Genomic DNA, 21,961 nt, shown 5'->3' on the forward strand with positions numbered 1-21,961 from the left:
TTGTATTGGGCTATGAAATACCCAGTGTATGAAACCCACGCTTTCAGTCAGGGTTACCAATAGGGATGGGTATCGTTCAAAATTTTTCGATATTGATACCGTTTCGATACTTTGATTTCGATACCGGTTCCTGAACGATACTTTTTTCGATACCAATTTTTAGAAAAATCAATTTTAACAAAAATAAAACTGCATTACACAATGATAATTATGATACCAATCAAGTTTTACAGCAGAAAAAAATAAAACCTACTGTATTTAACATAACTTTAAGTTGTCTAAACTTATTGCTGTCCCTACAAAAAAATATTGGAGTACTACAAAGGAAAGAAATATAAAACAAATAAATCAGTGCAATAGTTTTCAGTGCAAAACGGAGAGTTGCAAATCAGTGTTTAATGCTCACTGATGCAACAGAACGCTATTCTTGTCCAAACTGATGAGACAGCTCCACTTCATGCATGGAAGACAATAGTTGAGCATTGACTAATGACTAGCCTATCAATATAGCCTAATGGCACAAAGTGAATCCCATTTATATTCAACAAACTATCATGACATCAGCGTTTGTTAACGAGTTGCTAAAAATACTTAATAGGCGATAACTGCCCGCTTGCATATAACGTTAATGCTAATTAATTGAAGATCTAACGCTAGCGTTGCACATCAGTGGTTAATGCTCACTGCTGCAACAGAACGTCATTCTTGTCAAAACTGACGAGACAGTTCCACTTCATGCATGGAAGACAATAGTTGAGCATTGACTAGCCTATCAATAGCCTATAGCCTTATGGCACAAAGTGAATCGCATTTACATTCAACAAACTATCATGACATCAGCGTTTGTTAACGAGTTGCTAAAAATACACAATGCCCGCTTGCGCATAACGTTAGGGAGCCGATTAATTAAACGATCTAATGCTACAACTCACAGCCAGACTGTCAGACTGAGGGATCTGATAACCGCTAACAACAACAACTTGCGGTAAGCTGACCCACCTCTCGATTATTTCTCTTGTCTGTGGAAACCAGTCCTTGTTGTTTCTGTTTCTTTCCCTGCTTTTCATCATCTTCGCCATATGGTACTCCAGGATAGGACTAGCTTGAGTGGCTAACGCTAGTTCCACTTCTTGTATTCTGTCTCCGCAGCGCACGCTGCCTGCCTCAAAACAAACACACACCGGCTAAAGTGGGCGTAACTTTTCCTGCATGCCTCTACATGACAGCCAATCACCAGCCGTATTAGAGCGTGGTGTGCAAGCATGTCGCATGCTTATAGGCTCAATGACGCTGTTTTGTTTTGGTATCGAAAATTGGTATCGATTGACAAGGGAGGCTTCGATACCCCTTAGTATCGATGTTTTCATTTCGGTGCCAAGTAAGTATCGAAACTCGATACCAACCCCTAGTTACCAATCATGTTATTCTCCACAAGAGCTGGACTCTTTTCTGTAATTTACCTGCATTTTAGGAATTGTTGTATCAGATGTGTCAGACAATCCAAATTCCCTGATGCCTGTTCCTGATATGGAAGTCCTGCCTCTCCTTCCTCAGCCTTGCCAAAGCCCCCCACCTCCCTCATCGTGACTGAGACCACGGCCACCAGCGTGACCCTCACCTGGGACTCTGGCAACCCTGAGCCCGTCTCCTACTACATGATCCAGTACAGAGCCAAGGTGTCTGACAACGGCTTCCAGGAAGTGGACGGCGTGGCCACTACCCGTTACAGCATCGGCGGCCTCAGTCCGTACTCCGAGTACGAGTTCCGCGTCATGGCCGTCAACAACATCGGCCGTGGGCCGCCCAGCGACCCGGTGGAGACGCGCACCGGCGAGCAGGCCCCGTCCTCGCCGCCTCTGCACGTCCAGGCGCGCATGCTGAGCGCCAGCACCATGCTGGTCCAGTGGGAACCGCCCGAGGAACCCAACGGACAGATCAGGGGCTACCGGGTCTACTACAGCTCGGACCTGACGGCTCCGCTCAGCGCCTGGCAGAAGCACAACACAGACGACAGCAGGCTGACCACCATCTCAGGCCTGACCATCAACATCACCTACAGCCTCAGGGTGCTGGGCTTTACCTCTGTGGGGGACGGCCCACCGTCTGACGTCCTGCAAGTCAAAACCCAGCAAGGAGGTGAGCAACAAACCTGTGTGTGTGTGTGTGTGTGTGTGTGTGTGTGTGTGTGTGTGTGTGTGTGTGTGTGTGTGTGTGTGTGTGTGTGTGTGTGTGTGTGTGTGTGTGTGTGTGTGTGTGTGTGTGTGTGTGTGTGGAGGGAGGGGGCGGGGGGTACAGGACAGGACAATCAGGAAACGTCACATTTTTCTGTCTTCAGCTCTTCGGGATGACGCGGTGGCTCAGTGGTTAGTGTTGCCTCAGTGGTTAGTGTTCCCGGGCGCTGTACTGCAGCTGCCCACTGCTCCGATGTTCTAGGTAGGGACCTAGTATAGGATGGGTCAAATGCAGAGGATGAATTTCCCCATGGGGATAATAAAGTATATCATAGAAATAAATTGATCCAGGACAGCATTCCAATAACTTTTTCAATTTGTATTGCCTTTGCACAAAAATAATGTAATACACAATGCACAATAATAATACACAATGCAAAATAATGATAAATATTGAAAAAGTTACTGGAGTGCTGTCCTGGATCAATTCCTTTCTATGATATGTTTTGGAGGATTCAGCACCCATAGAAACTTTTGAGGGTTGAGCGCGTTGTTTTTGATACTTTGATAATAAAGTATACAAATACAAATAGTACAAGGGTCAATGAGATGGGGTGTGTTCAGTATGATGATTACAGTTAGTGGGTATGTTAGGCATGTATAAGTTTAGAGTTAGCTGTTGTCCTATCTGTGGTCCTCACAAGTAGTATGTTGTGTTGGTGTGGAAGGGCCCATACTCCTGTACAGTCAGATCCATGGTCTTGCTCTCTCTCCTCACCTTCTGTCCTCGTGTCCCTCTGTCCTCGTCTCATCAGTCCCTGCCCAGCCGTCCAGCTTCGATGCTGAAGCTGAGCTGGACACCCGCATCATGCTGACCTGGCTGTGGCCCGTTCAGGAGCCCATCATGAAATACGAGCTGCAGTACTGGGAGGCCAACTCTGACAACAAGGTCTGAATATCAACATGAAGTTAGAACTATTTCATGACCTGATTTCTGCTACCGCACAGCTGGCCTCACCTACATCTCTCTCTCTCTCTCTCTGTCTCTGTCTCCCACTCTTTCTCTGTCTCGCTCTCTCTCACGTACTGTCTCTCTCCTGCTATATCTCTATCTCCCTAACTATTAGAGCTCAACGATTTTTTGGGAGAAAAATCTATTTGCAATTATTTTGACTGATATTGCAATTGCGATATGATTTGCGTTATTAGAGAGAATGATCATTTTTACACCATTATTCTCATTTTCATTGAAAAACGTATTAAAATGATTATGGTGTGATGTTTGCGGGGATCTGTACCAAACAAAGATGTTTTCTTAAGCCTGCAGAATATGATGTGTAGGCCGGGACATCTCTGCAGCACGACAATATTTAATTTAATAATGGTATTTTTCACACACATTTCACCTTTAACAAATATTGCACCTCCTGCAGGCCATATTACGATTTCGATCAAATTTTGATGCATTGTTGAGCCCTAATAACTATCTATGTATATATCTATCTATCTATCTCTCTAACTATGTATCGATCTATCCATCTATCCACCATTCTATCTATTTCTCACACAGTTTCACCTCCTCTACCGCGAGATTGCAGACAAATGAATCTTGTTCTTTATGATGCAATTTCTCTGAATGGCATGCCTCGGCTGAAGCAATGCTGTTGTAGTAATGCGGTCAGCTCCCCGGCTGACGAGGAAGATTTACTGTACTAACAAACAGCACAGTTATTCTGCCTTGCCTCTCATCATGGCCATGCAATCACCTCTGCTGGACCCCTTTTTAGGCCTGAGGAGTTCTTCTCCTTCAATCAATATGTTTTTGGAACAGGTTGTCCTCAAAGTTTGTTGGTGGAAGTTTGCTGGAAGTTTGATATCCTCTACTTTGTACTGTGTGTGCATTTGGGATGGAGAGACTGCAGCTTGGGCATTTAGCCAGCAGCTGAAGACTAATCCTTCCATGTTTTACTGATGCTATCCTGCCCTTGATATGTAATTCAGCACCTTCTGCAGCTTCTAATTCTGAGCGTAAGATGATTGTTTGTTTTGTTGCCCCCCATCCCCCTCCAGATCCATGTGACCTTTAACCCAGCAGGCTCCTACGCCGTGGAGGGTCTGAAGCCCGACACGCTGTACCGCTTCTCCCTGGCAGCCCGTTCTGACATGGGCTTAGGCGTCTACACCCAACCCATAGAGGCTCGCACCGCCCAATCGAGTAAGTCCACCTCCTCACCTGTCTTACGTCCTCCTTAGTAAGTCCACCTCCTCACCTGTCTTACGTCCTCCTTAGTAAGTCCACCACTCTCTCTTTCCTCTCGTCTCCTCGCCTGTCCTATCTCCTCCTCGTCCACTAACCAATGATGAGGACTCCGGTAGAGTAACAGTTAACAGTTGCCCCGCGGCCCGCCGATACAAGGGCGTACAGTAGGTTTTCAGCGCAGGATAAAGTGGAGTTTAAATCAGACGGTGTGAGCAACCTGAACGTCAAGTCGATTTCAGCACAGCCACTTTGACATAACTGCTGACGGTGCAGCCGTTCCGGTCAGCAGCGCACTCCCCCTGCCACCCCTCTGTCACCAGCACTAACCCTCCCTCCTGTCCTTCTAACTGAGGCCAGGCCCTGTGCTCAGTTTCAAAGGTACGTTTCATGTGTCTTGCTCCCGCATTCATCAGCCATGTTGTTATTCTGCCCATATTATTATGGGTCTTTTCATCTAATATTACATTGTTGTTGTTGTTTTTAAGAGCCAGAGCAATGAACACGTCCAGAGCACTTTTCATTATTTGTTCCCTTTTATATTCTTTAGTGTAATTAGGACTCTCTCTCTCTCTCTCTCTCTCTCTCTCCCTCTCTGTCTCTCTCTCTCTCTCTCTCTCCCTCTCTCTCTCTCTCTCTCTGTCTCTCTCTCTCTCTCCCTTTCTGTCACTCTCTCTCTCTCTCTCTCTCTCCCTCTCTGTCACTCTCGCTCTCTCTCTTGCTCTCTCTCTCTGTCTGTCTCTCTCTCTCTCTCTCCCTCTCTGTCTCTTTCTCTCTCTCGCTCTCTCTCTCGTTCTCTCTCTCTCCGTCTCTCTCTGTCTCTCTCTCTCTCTCCCCCTCTCTGTCACTCTCTCTCTCTCTCTCTCTCTCTCTCTCTCTCTCTCTCCCTCTCTCTCTTTCTCTCTCGTTGCCTCTGGGGCAAATGTATTTCCCGTGGTGTCATCCTCCCCTCACACACCTTGACTTGACTTTCATCTTGTGGTGGTTCTGTTTTGTTTTTTAAATATATATCAGAACCTCAACATCAGATCCTGTTCTGTAAATCCCAGCCGTTGTTTTGACTCAGCCCATCACCTTTTGCTGTGGTGTGTCTCTGGTGTCGTCATGCCTGTGTAGTTTCTCTGTCACCTTCCTGGTGCATCAGGCAGCGCCTGGTGGGAGTCGCTTGCATTTTGTTAAGTCTAATGTTTTGGAAGAGTGGAGATTCATGTCCTGGCACTCATTCATTGGATTCATATTCCAGCTCAACACGGCTGGATAACCCCGTACTGTTCATTGCTCTGCTTATTATTAAAATATACATTTCATGCGCATGCTTTTTGCAAGAATATGTTGCTTTGAATTTTCCTTCCCTGGTTTCATTTTCTTCTCCTTTGAAGAGGCGTTTTTGTGTAGCGTTGATTAAGTTCATGTTTGAGTTAGATGCATGAAATGTAATGTATGAATGCTATTGTGTTTGTTTTCTGTGTTGTTCTAGGTTATTGGTTTTCTATTTTTACCTCTGGACTTTTGAGACTTCAAACTTGATTTTGTTTTGCTTTTTTAAGCTGCAGCAATCGATTTTGTATTTCTTGAGCGTGTACCTCCCTAACTGATCGTAAGGAATCTCCAAAAACTGGATGAGATATTTCCTTTCCAGAAGCCACTTGGGCACTTACTAACATGGCGGTTCTACTACTTAAATGAAACAGAATGAACACATCACTAAAGGTAGCTCGAGATGGATGGGTTGTGTGAACTGTATGTTTTTACACATGCAGATACAAACACCCGAGGAGTTGGCGAGGAAAAAAGCAAAACAGGGTGTGGTGGACAGAATGGAACCAAGTTAGACTGGCAACTTGATTCTTTGTTCAAACATGTTTTTATGTTACATGTTTGCCAACAAAAGTATCTCTATGATGCCACACTACTACATAATATAGCGTGCCAAAGCTTTTTCCTTTGCCAGTACCCATTTACTCTTATATTACTAGCAGACTATTTTCTAGTTAACCCTATTATATCTAAAAGGGGTCAAAAAGGCATGCATTCTCTATGGGAAATTCAGCTATTGGCTGAAAGATTTGAAAAATTTGTATAGCGATAAATGGGGATATAAATGTTGGCAAGTTGGCAGCAACAACAACAACAACAACAAAAACAATCATCTGGAAAAGAAATCATATATATACTGTGTATGTATATATGCTCTTTTTTTAACCAGTTGATGCACAAGTCTCTAGAACCTAGATGCCCATTATGTAAACTTGTAGGTTCTGTGTGTGTGTAAAGCTGTGTGTGTACAAGTATGTGTGTGTTCAGACCATAGACTGTAAAAGAGATATATATGTCAGTGGTTGAGACAGAGCCCAGTGTATCTCAGCTGCTGCTCTGAGCAGAGCCTGACACACTGTTATCAAGCCCACCGCTTCTGCATCAGTGTGCGAACACCAGTCAACGCTGTCAAGCACTTGTTCACACAGTCGCACGTCTATGGCCATTTTATCGCTCCCTGTACATACTGCAAGAGGCAGCAAGAGAGGCTAGATAGGAACAAAATACTAAATCACAAGTAAAGCTTGTAAAATTTGGTCTCATTTTATATTCTGTTCACCCCACCCTCGAGTGTTGTGGTCCGCAACATAAATCTGGTACCATTAGCTTCAGAGGAAGCTTGGTATTACAATGTCGTGGCCAGTCTCTCAGTCCAGAGGCAGCGTTCTGTTTTGCCTTGTGTTTGCTTGTTTTTTAGTTTTTATTCGTTTGCTTGATCCGTGCTCCTCCTTCGTGTGGTTGTGCTCCCCCCTCCTCCCCCCACCCCTGCAGCCCCGTCCGCCCCCCCTCAGGAGGTGCACCTGGTCAGCCTGACCTCCACCAGCCTCAAGGTGAGTTGGGTGGCGCCGCCCGCCGCTAGCCGCCACGGCGCCATCGTGCGCTACACGGTCTCCTACCAGGCCACGGCCGGAGAGGACACGGAGCGCCACGTGGTGACGGGCATCGGGGCGGACGCCTCCAGCTACGTGCTGGAGGGCCTGGAGAAGTGGACCGAGTATCAGGTGTGGGTGAGGGCACACACTGACGTGGGCCCGGGCCCTGAGAGTGCCCCGGTGAGGATCAAAACCAAAGAGGATGGTAGGTGGACAACTTCCTCCCAAGCGGAGTGCTCTAAGACGCCTCTCGGCTCTGTTGCTTGGGGCCGCTCCTCACTGTTTCCTTCCACTCATTCCAACTGACACTGTTTCTCCTGCATGTCTCTGTGTGGCCTGTTTGATCAATTATGGGTTAACGAGGCGATGGTAGTGGTCGCCTCTTTTCCCCTCTCTCTGGGTTTTTCCCCTCAATAACTTTGAGACTTACCTTGGCAGGTTAAGGCTCATCACCTCCTGGGCCCACTCTCTGCACCACTTTCTCCCTCTCTTTCACTCCTTTATAGTGTCTTTGTATTTTCTTCCTTCTATCCTGTCCTCATCCACAGTTCACAGCCACACCCAGCTCACTCTTTTATCGTGTCTTTGTATTTTCTTCCTTCTATTCAGTCCTCATCCACAGTTCACACCAAGCTCACTCTTTCACTCTTTTATAGCGTCTTTGTATTTTCTTCCTTCTATCCTGTCCTCATCCACAGTTCAGACCCAGCTCACTCTCTGCACCATGTTTCCCTCTCTCACTCTTTTATAGTGTCTTTGTATTTTCTTCCTTCTATCCTGTCCTCATCCACAGTTCACACCAAGCTCCCTCTCTCACTCTTTTATAGTGTCTTTGTATTTTCTTCCTTCTATCCTGTCCTCATCCACAGTTCAGACCCAGCTCACTCTCTGCACCATGTTTCCCTCTCTCACTCTTTTATAGTGTCTTTGTATTTTCTTCCTTCTATCCTCTCCTCATCCACAGTTCACACCAAGCTCCCTCTCTCACTCTTTTATAGTGTCTTTTTATTTTCTTCCTTCTATCCTGTCCTCATCCACAGTTCACACCCAGCTCACTCTTTGGGTGGAGAAGTGGAGCAGAACTCCCTCCCTCTCCTCCATCGCTCTCTTCTTCCTTCGTCTCCTCACTTCTTCCTTCTTTTGTTTGAAGTGTGATAGAGAGCGGCTGCTCCTAAGAGGGACTCGTCTATAATTAATGTGTTTGAAGCTTTGCCGCAACACAGCTAATTTCGTACCGGAATTAGGGGCATTACCGACAACGCTAGACACCATGCTGTCCCGCATAGGGTGTTTTGGGGGCGCAGTAGACGTAGAAGGTCTGAAGAATAGATTTTGACTCATAGCCAGCCAATCATCACGTCCTTCTCCAGAGCAGCGCTAAAAATAAATATTAAAAACTCAAGAGTCATTATTTTGATAGTTTTTGGCTCCTCATCACAAAACACAGTGAACTGAGGAAAATCACTTGCTCAGCATGTTTTAACTCTACTTCTTCCTTACCTCCCTCCCTATCTCTGTCCCTCCCTCCCTCCCTCCTTTCTTCTGGGTGTTTAGTGCCAGGCGCACCCCCCAGGAAACTGGAGGTTGAGGCAGTGAATTCGACGGCCATCCGGGTCACCTGGAAGCCCCCGCTGCAGGGCAAGCAACACGGGCAGATCCGAGGCTACCAGGTCATCTTCTCCCGCCTGGAGAACGGCGAGCCGCGAGGCCAGCCCAACATCATGGACGTGGCTCTGCCAGAGGCTCAGGTACTGGACGATGTCTTATTCATCCATCTTCATCTGTCTCTCTCACTGGCTGTCTCCCCTCTTCATCTGTCTCTCTCACTGGCTGTCTCCCCTCTTCATCTGTCTCTCTCTCACTGTCTTTCTCCCCTCTTCATCTGTCTCTCTCTCTGGCTGTCTCATTTTCATTTCCTGTCCCTTTCCTTCATTTTCTCTTCACCCCATTTCCTCCTCGTTCCCGGAATTCACGCTTCATTTCCCCCATGCCTGGTGATATACACCGAATTTGTCTTTTTTTTCTCTATAGTAATCCCTTTGTCAAGCTGCATGATCCCCTCCCAATTTCTCCTCGTTGTCTCCGCCCTCCTCCTTTCCCTCTCTCAACATGTGACATTTGACTATAAATTGCCGTCAGTGGCCGTCCTCAGCTTGGGATTAGATGCTGTTACAAGATCCATGCTAATTCTAATAGCCAATAAATATTTGATGTATGTATTACACTGGGACGGGGCTTAGCGGAATCGATGCACCCCTTTTTGCGGTTTTAGCGCCAATACATCCAATATGCACTGCTGTGTTACCCTGTTTATACATTGGGAGTTATTTTCTCTTACACGTTAATGCAGGCGGCTCTGAATCGCCCCAAAGCTGCGCTCCGCTGTGAGATGGATGAGAGATTGTAATCCTTGAGAGGGATTCAGAGATTCATGAATATCTTAAGACCCAAAAACCTCTCCCTTCCCCCCCCCCCCCCTCTCCCTCTCTCTCTTGGAGAGGAAAGACCAGCTAGGGGCTTTTTAACTGCCTCCCCTGGATTGTTTGCCGGCAGTAACGTTTGCATGAACACGCGCTCGCTCACACCCCCTCGATGGCCCCCGACTGAAACATCTCATTTGAACAAGTAAACGCTCCCTGGCCAGAGGAAGACTACTAAAGCTACGAACAGCCTCGCACGTGTCTGAAGTAAACGCTCCCTGGCCAGAGGAAGACTACTAAAGCTACGAACAGCCTCGCACGTGTCTGAAGTAAACGCTCCCTGGCCAGAGGAAGACTACTAAAGCTACGAACAGCCTCGCACGTGTCTGAAGTAAACGCTCCCTGGCCAGAGGAAGACTACTAAAGCTACCAACAGCCTCGCATGTGTCTGAAGTAAACGCTCCCTGGCCAGAGGAAGACTACTAAAGCTACCAACAGCCTTGCATGTGTCTGAAGTAAACGCTCCCTGGCCAGAGGAAGACTACTAAAGCTACCAACAGCCTCGCACGTGTCTGAGCAGCAGGCGCTGCTGAGAAATGCTGAGCGAGCTGCAGTGTTTAGGGGGACCAGCGGGTTGTTGGTTCAGTTCCCAGGCGGCGCACGCTGCTGCTGTGCCCTTGAGTGGAGCTATTAACCCTGATTTGCTTTGGCAAACACCCCGCTGGGTTAACGCTGACATCACAGAGGTGGAAGCGCTGTCACCTTGAAATGACGTGGACGATGTCAGGAGGCTGTTGATACTATTTCTGCTGGTAGGACGTTGAATGATGAATGAATAAGGAATTATTTTTGTGGGTCATGTCACACAAGTGGCCCCGCTCACATGATATTACGTCACACTTTCTTATCTTTTATCCTCCTGATTTATCCCTGTTTTCTCCCCAATTGTACTTGGCCACTTCCCTGTCAGGGCGTCCCCCATCGTCGCTCCACCCCCTCTGCTGATCTGGGGGTGCTGTATGGACGCCCGAGCAAGCCGGAGGGGCTCGAACCGGCGATCCTCATGTTGGTAGGCAGGTAATCTACCACTGCACTACCCGGACGCCCCCTTTACGTAGCACTTTCTAAGCATCAAGATATCATAGGGTTGGACTTAGCTGGACTAAGTGACCCAGGATGGGTGAGAAACGCCCTGACTGATGTCTCCACACCTGCCCAAAGAGTCTCCCCCTCCACTCCCAAGCACAAGCCCAACAGCTCTGTAATGTGGAGCAGTAGTGTCTGGCAGCTGCTCTGCTGCTGACATGTTGTGGTGATGTGACTGTGTAGCAGAGTGCGTGACAGCCAGGACAGCATCCTTTGGTCTGGAAACAGAAAAAAACAATGGTGGCAGCTTGTCTGCCTGGAAGTGTTTATCATGTCGACTTGTTCAGCACGACTTTGTTTTGGGTTCTAAAAAGTGAACTGAACATGACCCCTCCTCTGCCTACACCAACAAGACACCTTCGCCGTGACTCATTTACACTACACAACACAACACACACAAAGACACACAATGCAAATTTGGCATCCAGGACAACACCTCATGTTCCAATTCGGCATCCAGGACACCTCTCAGGTTCATCATCCCCTCCCTCTCCGAAACCTGAATTTCTCCTCACGCCTCATATGTTTCTCTCCACACACACACCCCTCCCCATCCCTCCTTCTCACGGCCTCCTTTTCCACCCTTCCTGCCCTGGAAGCCGGATGAGTAATTACCCGAGGCTTGCGTGCGGGTCGGTTACCCTTGATTGAGTCATCTCAACAGATTAGTTTCTGTGAGGCAGCGGTGAGTAGCCAACCTGCAAGGACCTGCCCAAACGTCATTAAGGACCTCACAGTCCGCAGAGGCTCACGGCACTCCCCGGGTCCACGTACGCCCAACCTCCTTTAGACAATCCCTCCTTTCTCACACGTCCTGCCGTTCACATACCCTAACAACGCTCCGGTGGAAAAAACAACAGCGCAGGTTAACATGAGCGAACCTGCCCGCTGTTTAGATCAACCTTGTAGTAGGCGTTCCAGCTGGCTCAGAAGAGTCGGTGACTCACCACAGGCTCATGCAAATCCCCAAAACACACGCGCGTAATTGCCGACGACAAAAACCTGTTTTGGTCTTTATTGGCACATCCCGTGGTTTTTCTTTGAGGAATATTTTGTAAGGTGTTGTGAAATCGGCTCCATATTAACCCTTTCACCTGCATCGGATGCACAGCCAGCCTGCCAGGGAAAAGCAGAAAAACAGACTCGGATTTTTCCACAGCTCTCGAGTCACAACTCTACCCCACTCTCACCTTAGACATCAATCACATGTCTAAAGCTGACTGATTGGATTGGAGATCCTTGTCGAAATCACTATCACCACTCCCCTTCTCTCTCTCTCTCTCTCTCTCTCTCTCTCTCTCTCTCGCTCTCCGTCTCTCATCTTCACCCGCTCTCCGGGCTAGCTGCAGCGCTGAAGGAGAGCTAGCGAGCTTGCGCGTGCGTGGGCGGCTTAAGCGCCTCTTTTCGTTTCAAGCAGGAGCCCACACAGTGGCCTCATTTCCCTGCTAAATTTAAACGAGAGGCCGCGCTAACCGCGTGACGTTACCGACCCCTTTCCAACCGTATCTCTGTCGGGGCAAAGTGGCCTGAACCTGAGTGGGCAAAACTCCACCACGCCGCAGCGCGCCGCCTGCCTGCTGCATCACCGTAACACTCACAGCCTGCTGCTTTTCATATGCACATTTCTCAACGTTGGCACAAAGTGGCGTGATAAAGATCCAAGCCATTAGCCAGTGTTTGTGCTTCAATACGTTTTTCTGCAGAAGTTTGCCTTCCTGCACAACTTTGCTCCATTCAGCATTACTTTTCCAGGTCCATTTTGTTTGACCACTCATGCGATTCTGTGTGTGTGTGTGTGTGTGTGTGTGTGTGTGTGTGTGTGTGTGTGTGTGTGTGTGTGCGCGCGCGCGCGTGCGTGCGTGTGTGCGTGCGTGCGTGTGTGAGAGAGAGAGAGAGAGAGAGAGTGAGAGAGCGAGCAAGGCAATGCTTCACTGCCTCTGAGGCCTTGGCTGCCTCAGATTGGAGTTGAATGGGAATGGAGGGGAAAAAAAGAAAGAAGAGAAGCACCTCGGCCCGTTTCACTCCATCAATCATGACAGCTCCTTCTCCTCCACATCTCGCTCGTTCTCCCCTCGTTGCCATTTTTATAGCCACACATCTCAGCCCATGTCATCACATTTGCATTCACCCGCCTGCAAATTATACCACTCACTCCGTTCCCACAAGCGACGCTTATCAGCAATGATTTTTTTTCTTTTTTTCCTTTTCGGCTTGCGTCGGCATTCAAAATATAAATGGGAGATAATTTATACGTCCTCCCAAGGATTTAAGCAGAAAGGAAAAGCGGCCGTGATAGAAATGCCCAAGACGAGATAAGAACTCTTGATGCGAACCTTAATGTGTTCGCTGCTCTGTTGACATCGCGAGTGGAGTTGACGGTAAACAAATTACCAATTAGGCACGTCGCTAACTGTTATTCATGGAGTAAAGTAGCAGCTGTTGTTAAATGGTCGTCTTTAGTGCCCCGCTACGTCATGGGAGGATGAGGCGGCGCTTTTTGATGAGCCGTGTGCCTCCGCCAGACACTAGTGGGACCGTGTGCAGGCCTGGCTCGTGCTGCAGCTAGCTGCTTCATGATCAAGAGCCATCCACAGAGAGCAGGGCGGAGAACTCTTCCACAGGGAGGAGGAGGGCGGAGAACTCTGGGCTTTTGTCTCCTCATTTGCCATTAGTCCACGGGGGAGGACAAACGCCATCTCTGCATCAGCAGCAGCCTTTCAGGCTCAATCCCTTTGGTTGGCAGATGTGAAATGATGTCTGGAGCGGAGACGAGGGGAGAGGGAGATGGAGAGAGGGAGAGATGGAGAGAGGGGAAGTGTCATCATTCAAATTCCATGTTCTTAAATCGTAACTAGCGCTCTAATGGTCAAATACAATTCCTCGTCGTTACAGACTCCCTTGAAATTCTTGAAAGTTTATGATTTTTCCCCCCCAATATTTTATTTTCACATTTTCAGAACAGTATACACACAAGGCAAACGAACACGCTCGGACACGGAAAAACAAACAAACATAAACAAAAAACATAATCAACATTCAATATTTCAACGTGATTACCAGCCGTCTGAGAGAGAAAAAAGTCCACTGCTCAGGAAGCTCCTGTAGTTAGTTGAGTGCAGCGCTCCGCTAGGCCGCAGCGGGTCTTTGGTGAAGCCGCGGTCTTGCCTGGTGAGAGGCCGCGGGGTACAGGCTTCACTCTGTTGCGCCTCTTCCGTCCGCGCGCAGCGCATGCCTGTGAGTTTGACTAACTACAAAGTGATATCCATTCTCCTGGCCGATTGTCACATTTGCCCATGTACACTGTAGGTCATTTAGAGGCACCAGTATTTCATAAACAGTTTAAAAGTTCTGTGGATGGATTTAATTGTAACGTTATGTTATAGCCTACTTCGGCTATTAGGCGAAGGACAGGTATGCGGTCGCTATGACGACCAGCTGTGGGCGGGGGCAGATGAACGGCGGTCGAAGCAGAACATCCATCGGGCCGAAACGAGTAGAGCCGACTGGTGACGAGCTGTGCAGGGCAGTAACATGTGGTGGAAATGAGCCATATGTCTCTCCATCTGTATAACAGAGGTCATGTCCGTCAGCACACAGTTGGAAAGAAGGTGAAGAGGAGGACTTCCATTCCTTCAGAATGAGTTTTTTTTTTGCAACAGTTGTAAAAAAATCATCACCCTCACCTCACCCACTTCTCTCCCTCGTCACCCATCCCTCCTTCCTGTTATAATCATCACCCTCACCTACTTCTCTCCCTCATCACCCATCCCTCCTTCCTGTTATAATCATCACCCTCACCCACTTCTCTCCCTCGTCACCCATCCCTCCTGCGTGTTGTCAGGCACGCCACCCGTCAGTGAACTCCTCTGCAGTAGCTGAGCTGTGGGAGGGAGTTGCTGGTAAACGGCAGCGGTTCCGTTCTGCATGGACGGGGTCTGATGTCACAGGGCTAACGTAGCGGCGCTGGTAATAGGATTTCACGCTCGGCACCGGCAGAGCCCCGGCCCGCGGCACGAAATGGGCTTTCACTTCCCCCAGGAATCACATGGCCAAGCACAGCGAGCAACGAGGACATTTTGAAAACATATTGAAGTATCATGGAAAAAAAGGTCCTCCCTCCATTCCTGTAAGGAAAGAGTGAACGCTTTGGAGGGCTGCATAGTTTATGCTTTATGTCCATAGTGAGCTGGCTATCATACTGAATGGAGGTGTTGGGGTTATTAAAGATGAAAAAGCTTTTTATTGCGTTCATAGCCAAATGAGTAACAGGGCAGTGCATCGTATTTCCAAGCTGCAATCTGGAACAATAACGACTCCCTTGACCATTGCTCAACCTAGCTGCGCAATTTCTATTCCCCCTACTCAAGCTTCTTCCATTTGTTTCACACTCTCTTCCCTTCCATCACGCTCTGCCTTCCTCTCCTGCATGACACTGTTGACACCTACATTCATGCGTCTCGGAGTGAAAAAAAGACCTGTTCTTTTTTTCCCTGAATGTTGTGTTGTCTCTGACTCATCTCTCTCCCCGCCCTGTGTCCATGTGTCTTCTTCTCTCCCATCAGTGGAATATTGAGGAGTCCACCGAGCATGTGAGTAACCCTCATGGGTGATGCTGGGTTGTGTTGCCGTTCAGGCTGTTCTCCCCTCTACGATCTTGGGGGCTCTGTGTGTGTGTGTGTGTGTGTGTGTGTGTGTGTGTGTGTGTTTTTGTGTCTGCTTGTGTGTCTGTGTGTGTGTGTGTGGATTTTGTGTGCGTGTGTTATCGAGTTGCGTACATGCCTTTGTTGAGTGTGAATCCTCGTGAAAGTTCATAACCCCATCATAACCACAGCAAGAGATGTGTGCGGCCAATGTGTGTGCGATGCGTCTTAGAGTTATTACCTCCATAGAGCATGAGGATTGTTTTTCTACTGATCATTGTGTACCACTCTAATTCACTTGCCTGGGTCCATTCCACCGAGTTGCTTCTGCTCTGGCATCATGACATGCAACAGCCATTTCCTAAGTTGAGAAAACGGCTTGACCAATGAGCGCCGACGGGGATTAACGATTAGCCAATCAGCACCAATATGGACCTAATACCAATATTGGCCACGATAGGCTGTTTTAAATCGATTAAAAGTACCAATTACTTTGAAATCCGAACAGCACTCTGCTTTTATTTATTCATTTATTCTCTTTCTCTCATTCTCCCCCTGGATTATATTCAGGCGAATATGTTGGTCTCAGTGATTGATTAGGGAAATGGAATTCCCCTATGTGGGATTTCCCCTATGGAAATCAGTTAGAGTGGAGGCAATGTCAGACTGAAGAAGGAAATGGAGTGTAACGAGTTGACGATTCAGTCTGATCTCAGGCTACTAATTAACCACGTTTCACCATAAAACAAACCCGTTCACTACACTGAGCATGCAGCACTTTCTCCCATCAGGCTATATGTCACTATCCTAGTGCCATGCTGACATTAATCAGATGACAGGTCTATCTGAGGGGAGGAGCTAGATGACAGGTCTATCTGAGGGGAGGAGCTAGATGACAGGTCTATCTGAGGGGAGGAGGTAGATGGCAGATCTATCTGAGGGGAGGAGCTAGATGACAGGTCTATCTGAGGGGAGGAGTTAGATGACAGGTCTGAGGGGAGGAGATGACAGGTCTATCTGAGGGGAGGAGGTAGATAACAGGTCTATCTGAGGGGAGGAGGTAGATGACAGGTCTATCTGAGGGGAGGAGGTAGATAACAGGTCTGAGGGGAGGAGTTAGATGACAGGTCTATCTGACGGGAGGAGGTAGATGACAGGTCTATCTGAGGGGAGGAGATAGATAACAGGTCTGAGGGGAGGAGATAGATGACAGGTCTATCTGAGGGGAGGAGTTAGATGACAGGTCTATCTGAGGAGAGGAGGTAGATGACAGGTCTATCTGAGGGGAGGAGGTAGATAACAGGTCTATCTGAGGGGAGGAGGTAGATGACAGGTCTATCTGACGGGAGGAGGTAGATGACAGGTCTATCTGACGGGAGGAGGTAGATGACAGGTCTATCTGACGGGAGGAGGTAGATAACAGGTCTATCTGAGGGGAGGAGTTAGATGACAGGTCTATCCGAGGGGAGGAGTTAGATGACAGGTCTATCTGACGGGAGGAGGTAGATGACAGGTCTATCCGAGGGGAGGAGTTAGATGACAGGTCTATCTGAGGGGAGGAGTTAGATGACAGGTCTATCTGAGGGGAGGAGTTAGATGACAGGTCTATCTGAGGGGAGGAGTTAGATGACAGGTCTATCTGAGGGGAGGAGTTAGATAACAGGTCTATCTGAGGGGAGGAGGTAGATGACAGGTCTATCTGAGGGGAGGAGTTAGATGACAGGTCTATCTGAGGGGAGGAGTTAGATGACAGGTCTATCCGAGGGGAGGAGTTAGATGACAGGTCTATCTGAGGGGAGGAGCTGTGTGTTTAAGCAGCTCTGCATATCTCTAAGATTGCCACCAGCCTTTCATGTGCGTTTCATTTGCCTGGATGGCAGCTCACTGTACCCTGCTGTCACACAGCCCTTTTTTTTTTATGGCTTATTACTCCCCCTAAGCGTCGTATTGCACTCGCACAAAAGCACAGCCGCTTACCTCATGTCAGAAATTCAAGTGAAGCCTGCGAGAATGACAAAAAAGATTCCCGCATTTAATCGCGGACAGAGAAATAATCTAAGTTAATAGCTTTTAACAGGATATATCAAGGAATTAATTTAAGCCATTTTGGATACGTGTTTCTGACAGTCTGCATATAAAACAAGGTCACTGGTTAATCAACCCAATGACCACCTGCAAATCTTGACGGATGGAATTTATGCTGTGTATTTTTGTACATCTGTTTTTTTCCCCCTGTCTTTGAAAGTGAGCCAGTGGCGTGTGTGTGTGTGAATATATTTATTTATGTGATAACATTCAGTTGAACAGGATTTGGGTTGCACACAGCACACATGGCCAGATTCCTCAAGCTGCCCACATGGCATGAGTCAGGGCTGCCTCCTCTCTCCCCTGTTAATGTTGGTGTTGATTAACACCTGACAGACAGAGAGCTAGACGCTGTCAGAGGAAGACATCTGTTCAACCCTCGTTATTATTTCTTTAGCAGCCATATTTGGAAGAAGCTAGCCGTCACAGTGCCAGGCAACTAATGCAGGCTGACTAGGCAGGCACAGGCATGTATGTCAACAAAAAATGCATTATCATGCCTCCCTGACCCGTGACATGTTCACAGGAAACCGTATTTGAGACATGTTTTAGTTAGTAGATGTGACATTTGGGGCATTTTGATTTGCCATTCAATCAGAAGAATCAGAATACACGCAGAGCTCTAGCAAAGCATATTTTTGAGAGAATGTATGTTTTCACAAAGCCTGCCCAGTTGTACCCTGGCATTTTCTACACGAGTGAGGATAGCGTTGTAGGGAAGCCTGTGGAGAAGAAGTCATTTCTATCATTAGTCGACTTGACAATCTCAATAATGCCCTTTGGCGCTGCTCTAAGCATTTTGCTGTGAAGGAAACTTTGAAGCCGTGCGTTTTCTATTTTCCGCTGAGTTTCACAAGTGTTACTAGACCCCAAATCAACCTTGCCAGAACAGAGGGGGGAAAGATCTGTGCGGATGCCGAGACTGTTACAGCCATTTCGCATGATTAAAGTAATGAGACTTCCTCCATAAAGTGAAAACGCTTTTACGATACAGTCAGTTAGCATTTTCTCCCCCGTCTCTCTTAAAGGCTAGTATGGGAGCACCAAGCGTCCCTTATAAGCCAGGCAGTAAAGAGCATTGTCAAACAGACTTGGCTTATATAGACTGTTAAATGTGCTTGGACTGTATGGTGAGAAAATTAAAACTGAATTAGTTGGAGAAACAGCATTAAGGCAAGGCCGTATAATATTCTTAGAGGGTTTGCAACAAGTTCTGTCAGGAATATGTCCCATGATGCTTTGCATCCAGGAAGGCTCGTAGGCATTGGCGTGTTTGTCCTCTCAGTGGCCTCAGTAAGGCACAGACAACTCCAGCATGTGTGCTCAAGCCCCAGGCACTCATTTGTTCAGAAGTGTGTGTGTGTGTGTGTGTGTGTGTGTACTGTATGTGTACTGTATGTGTATGTGTGTGTGTGTGTGTGTGTGTGTGTGTGCGCGTGTGTGCGTGTGTCTGTGTGTGTGTGCGTGCGTGCGTGCGCGCATGTGCGTGTGTGTGTCCTTTTAGGTGTGTGTTCTTTTGCGTGCGCATACAGTACAGTATTTGTGGTATGTCTGTGTGTACATACAGTACATTATGTGTGTGTGTGTGTGTGTGTGTGTGTGTGTGTACATGTGCACATGTGCCTTTGTGCACGGGAGAGTGCATGTTTGTGTGGATCTATGTGTGTGTGTGTGTTTATCTTGAGACTGATGCAGTCTGGGTAAGTGAGGGCCAGCGCTGCAGCATGTTACCGTGTGTGTGTGTTACCTCGGTCGTTTGCTGTTTTCTCTCTGTATGTTAATGAGTGTGTTGAGTTGTTGGCTTGTTCAATGCCAACGCCACCTTTGTGGGTCTGTGTTCTTGCCTACAGCCATTCAGCCCAATGTACATAGGAGTCCAGAGAAAACTGCAAAATCTAACTTCATTAACGAACAAACATTTATGTTTTATTAAACAACAAATTGACAAATAATTATCTGTTTAACTTGTTGTTTAAATTGAAGAGCTCAAATCTGATTATCTTGAGAGCAGTTTTCATAATATACTCTCCTGGCCCACTGTTGTGCGGGCTTTCACAGAGTGCAGAGTAGCATGTTCCCAAGCTCCTCTGGGTATAATCTCATGCTTAGCCATGCAGTAGGCAGGAACACTGACACACTGGTGATGTTCCGGTCCATTTGGTTGGTTTGCTGGTTAATGGGTTCAGCGTGTGCCTTACAGTAAGGGCAGTGGGGCTTTTCTTGACTAAGAAAAGCTCCGCGCCCTGGTTTGTTTTCGAGTGACTTCAAAGCCTTTCTCTATTATTAAATGCTCCAAATGTTTGATGCCTGTTATACGTGTTTGATGCCTGTAATTGATCAAGAAACTGCAGTGGATGGAGAAGGGTGCCTAACCACATTGATTTTGCCGTGGTGTGTGTGTGTTTTGTGGGCGGAGCTTGTGTGAGGGGTTGGCGTTTTTGGTTACTAAGGCGGTGTCGCTCAAACCTCGCGTTTCCGATGAAACCTCTGACTTTCTGGTTTCACATGTTTTGCAGGAGGCCATCATCAGTGGACTGCACTCCGAGACCACCTACTCCGTCACCGTGGCCGCGTACACCACCAAAGGAGATGGAGCTCGCAGCAAAGCCAAAGTCATCACCACCACAGGAGCAGGTACGCTTGATCAGGTTATCGTGTAATCCACGCAAACATAGGATATCTGTGTTCATGGTGAATATGACAGGGTTCCCATGGGGAATTTCAGGGGGGGTGGTGGGTCAATGCCTTGAACGTTTTTGAAAATAGACATAAATAGACATGGCTCATTGTTGAAAGTGCTTGAATGTAGATATTTTGAGCAAGAATGTGTTTAAACACATGCCTGTCTGACATCCCTGTAACAGTACAGTTGAGAAGTGTTCACACATTCAATCTCCTCTCAGTTTTTAATAGTTGTCTGTGAGCTTCTGTAAAGCCTGCAAGTTCTCAGTGTTGTAACAGTAATTAGTATTATTATTAATCCGTGTCTCAAACTATGCTGTGTTGGGTCCTTGAATTTGAGAGGATTGAGCCTGGAATGTCCTTGACAAGGCCTTGAATTTGATGTTTAAGAAGGTGTGGGAACCCTGATATGATTTTGGTATTTTTAGGCCTTAAAACAGATAACCTCACTCTCCCTTTAATAAAGTGCTATAATTGGAAGGTCAGCTGCTGTGCGAATGGAATGCTGTTAGCTTCAGTCCCCAGACTAGTTAGAAAAATTAATTGTGCTATCCCCTTCCTCACTATCTACTGTGATACAGGTCTCAAGTGTGAGTGTGTGAATTGTATGCATGCCCTCCCTTGATAAATACATGTTGCAAAAACAGCTGTTCTTCCTCCTCCATCCTCCCCCCTCCCTTCCCAGTGCCAGGCAGGCCGGCGATGATGATCAGCACCACCATGGGGAACACAGCGCTGATCCAGTGGCCGACACTCAGTGACGTGGTGGGTGAGCTGATGGGCTACCAGCTGCAGTACAAGCGCATCGAGGAGGAGAGCTACAACTCGCGCGAGCTGAAGAAGACAGACACGCACTACACCGTCACCGGACTGCACAAGGGCGCCACCTACATCTTCCGCCTGAGCGCCCGCAACCGCGCCGGCATCGGCGAGGCCCACGTCAAGGAGATCAGCACCCAGGAAGACGTGCCCTCCGGCTTCCCGCTCAACCTGCGGGTGACCGGGCTGACCACCTCCAGCACCCAGCTGGCCTGGGAGCCCCCGGCGCTGGCCGAGAGGAACGGCAAGATCATCCACTACGCGGTGGTGTACCGAGACATCAACAGCCACCAGAACAGCACCAACCGCACGTCCGATACACGCCTGACCATCCAGGGCCTGAAGCCGGACACCACCTACGACATCCGCGTGCAGGGCTTCACCAGCAAGGGCGGGGGACCCATCAGCCCCAGCATCCAGAGCAGAACCATGTCCACCGCGCCAGGTAGGAGGCGTGGCTCATATTTACATGCAAACGCGCCGCGAGTGTTTGATTTGAAAACATCACATCAGGGCTTTGTGTGCATACATAAACATGGGCACATTCACAATTACAGTTCTATTTCATCATATTTATTTCTCGCTCATATGAATCATAGAACCGGAGTTATGTCATAACCTTGATTTAGTCATCGGCAAATGCATCACACTCAAACAACCGAGTAATTTTAATCTCTAAATATAGCCGCAAGCCGCGATTGCACGGTCTGAGCACAATTTGAAAAGACAGACCGATAAAACATTAAAGATGGTAAAACATTAAAGATGGTTCACAGACACACAAAGAGACAGACAGATAAAACATTAAAGATGGTACACAGACACACAAAGA

General features: G+C 47.7%; 1 protein-coding gene across 6 annotated transcripts in view; it reads left to right on the top strand.

The window, feature by feature from the left end:
* Positions 1–21,961, top strand: part of ptprfb (protein tyrosine phosphatase receptor type Fb) — a 216,915-nt gene that overhangs the window by 140,883 nt on the left and 54,071 nt on the right. For 4 of the 6 annotated variants that reach the window (XM_083659338.1, XM_083659337.1, XM_083659339.1 and 1 more), the window contains exons 8-15: positions 1,555–2,136; positions 2,987–3,120; positions 4,242–4,386; positions 7,237–7,542; positions 8,892–9,085; positions 15,466–15,492; positions 20,145–20,262; positions 20,996–21,574. In XM_083659338.1, coding sequence (XP_083515464.1) covers positions 1,555–2,136; positions 2,987–3,120; positions 4,242–4,386; positions 7,237–7,542; positions 8,892–9,085; positions 15,466–15,492; positions 20,145–20,262; positions 20,996–21,574 — 2,085 coding nt within the window. The remainder of the gene's footprint in view (positions 1–1,554; positions 2,137–2,986; positions 3,121–4,241; positions 4,387–7,236; positions 7,543–8,891; positions 9,086–15,465; positions 15,493–20,144; positions 20,263–20,995; positions 21,575–21,961) is intronic. The other 2 variants (XM_083659340.1, XM_083659342.1) reach the window with 1 other exon arrangement.

Source organism: Poromitra crassiceps, assembly GCF_964638095.1.
Source record: "Poromitra crassiceps genome assembly, chromosome: 23".
NCBI classification, from domain to species: Eukaryota; Metazoa; Chordata; class Actinopteri; order Beryciformes; family Melamphaidae; genus Poromitra; species Poromitra crassiceps.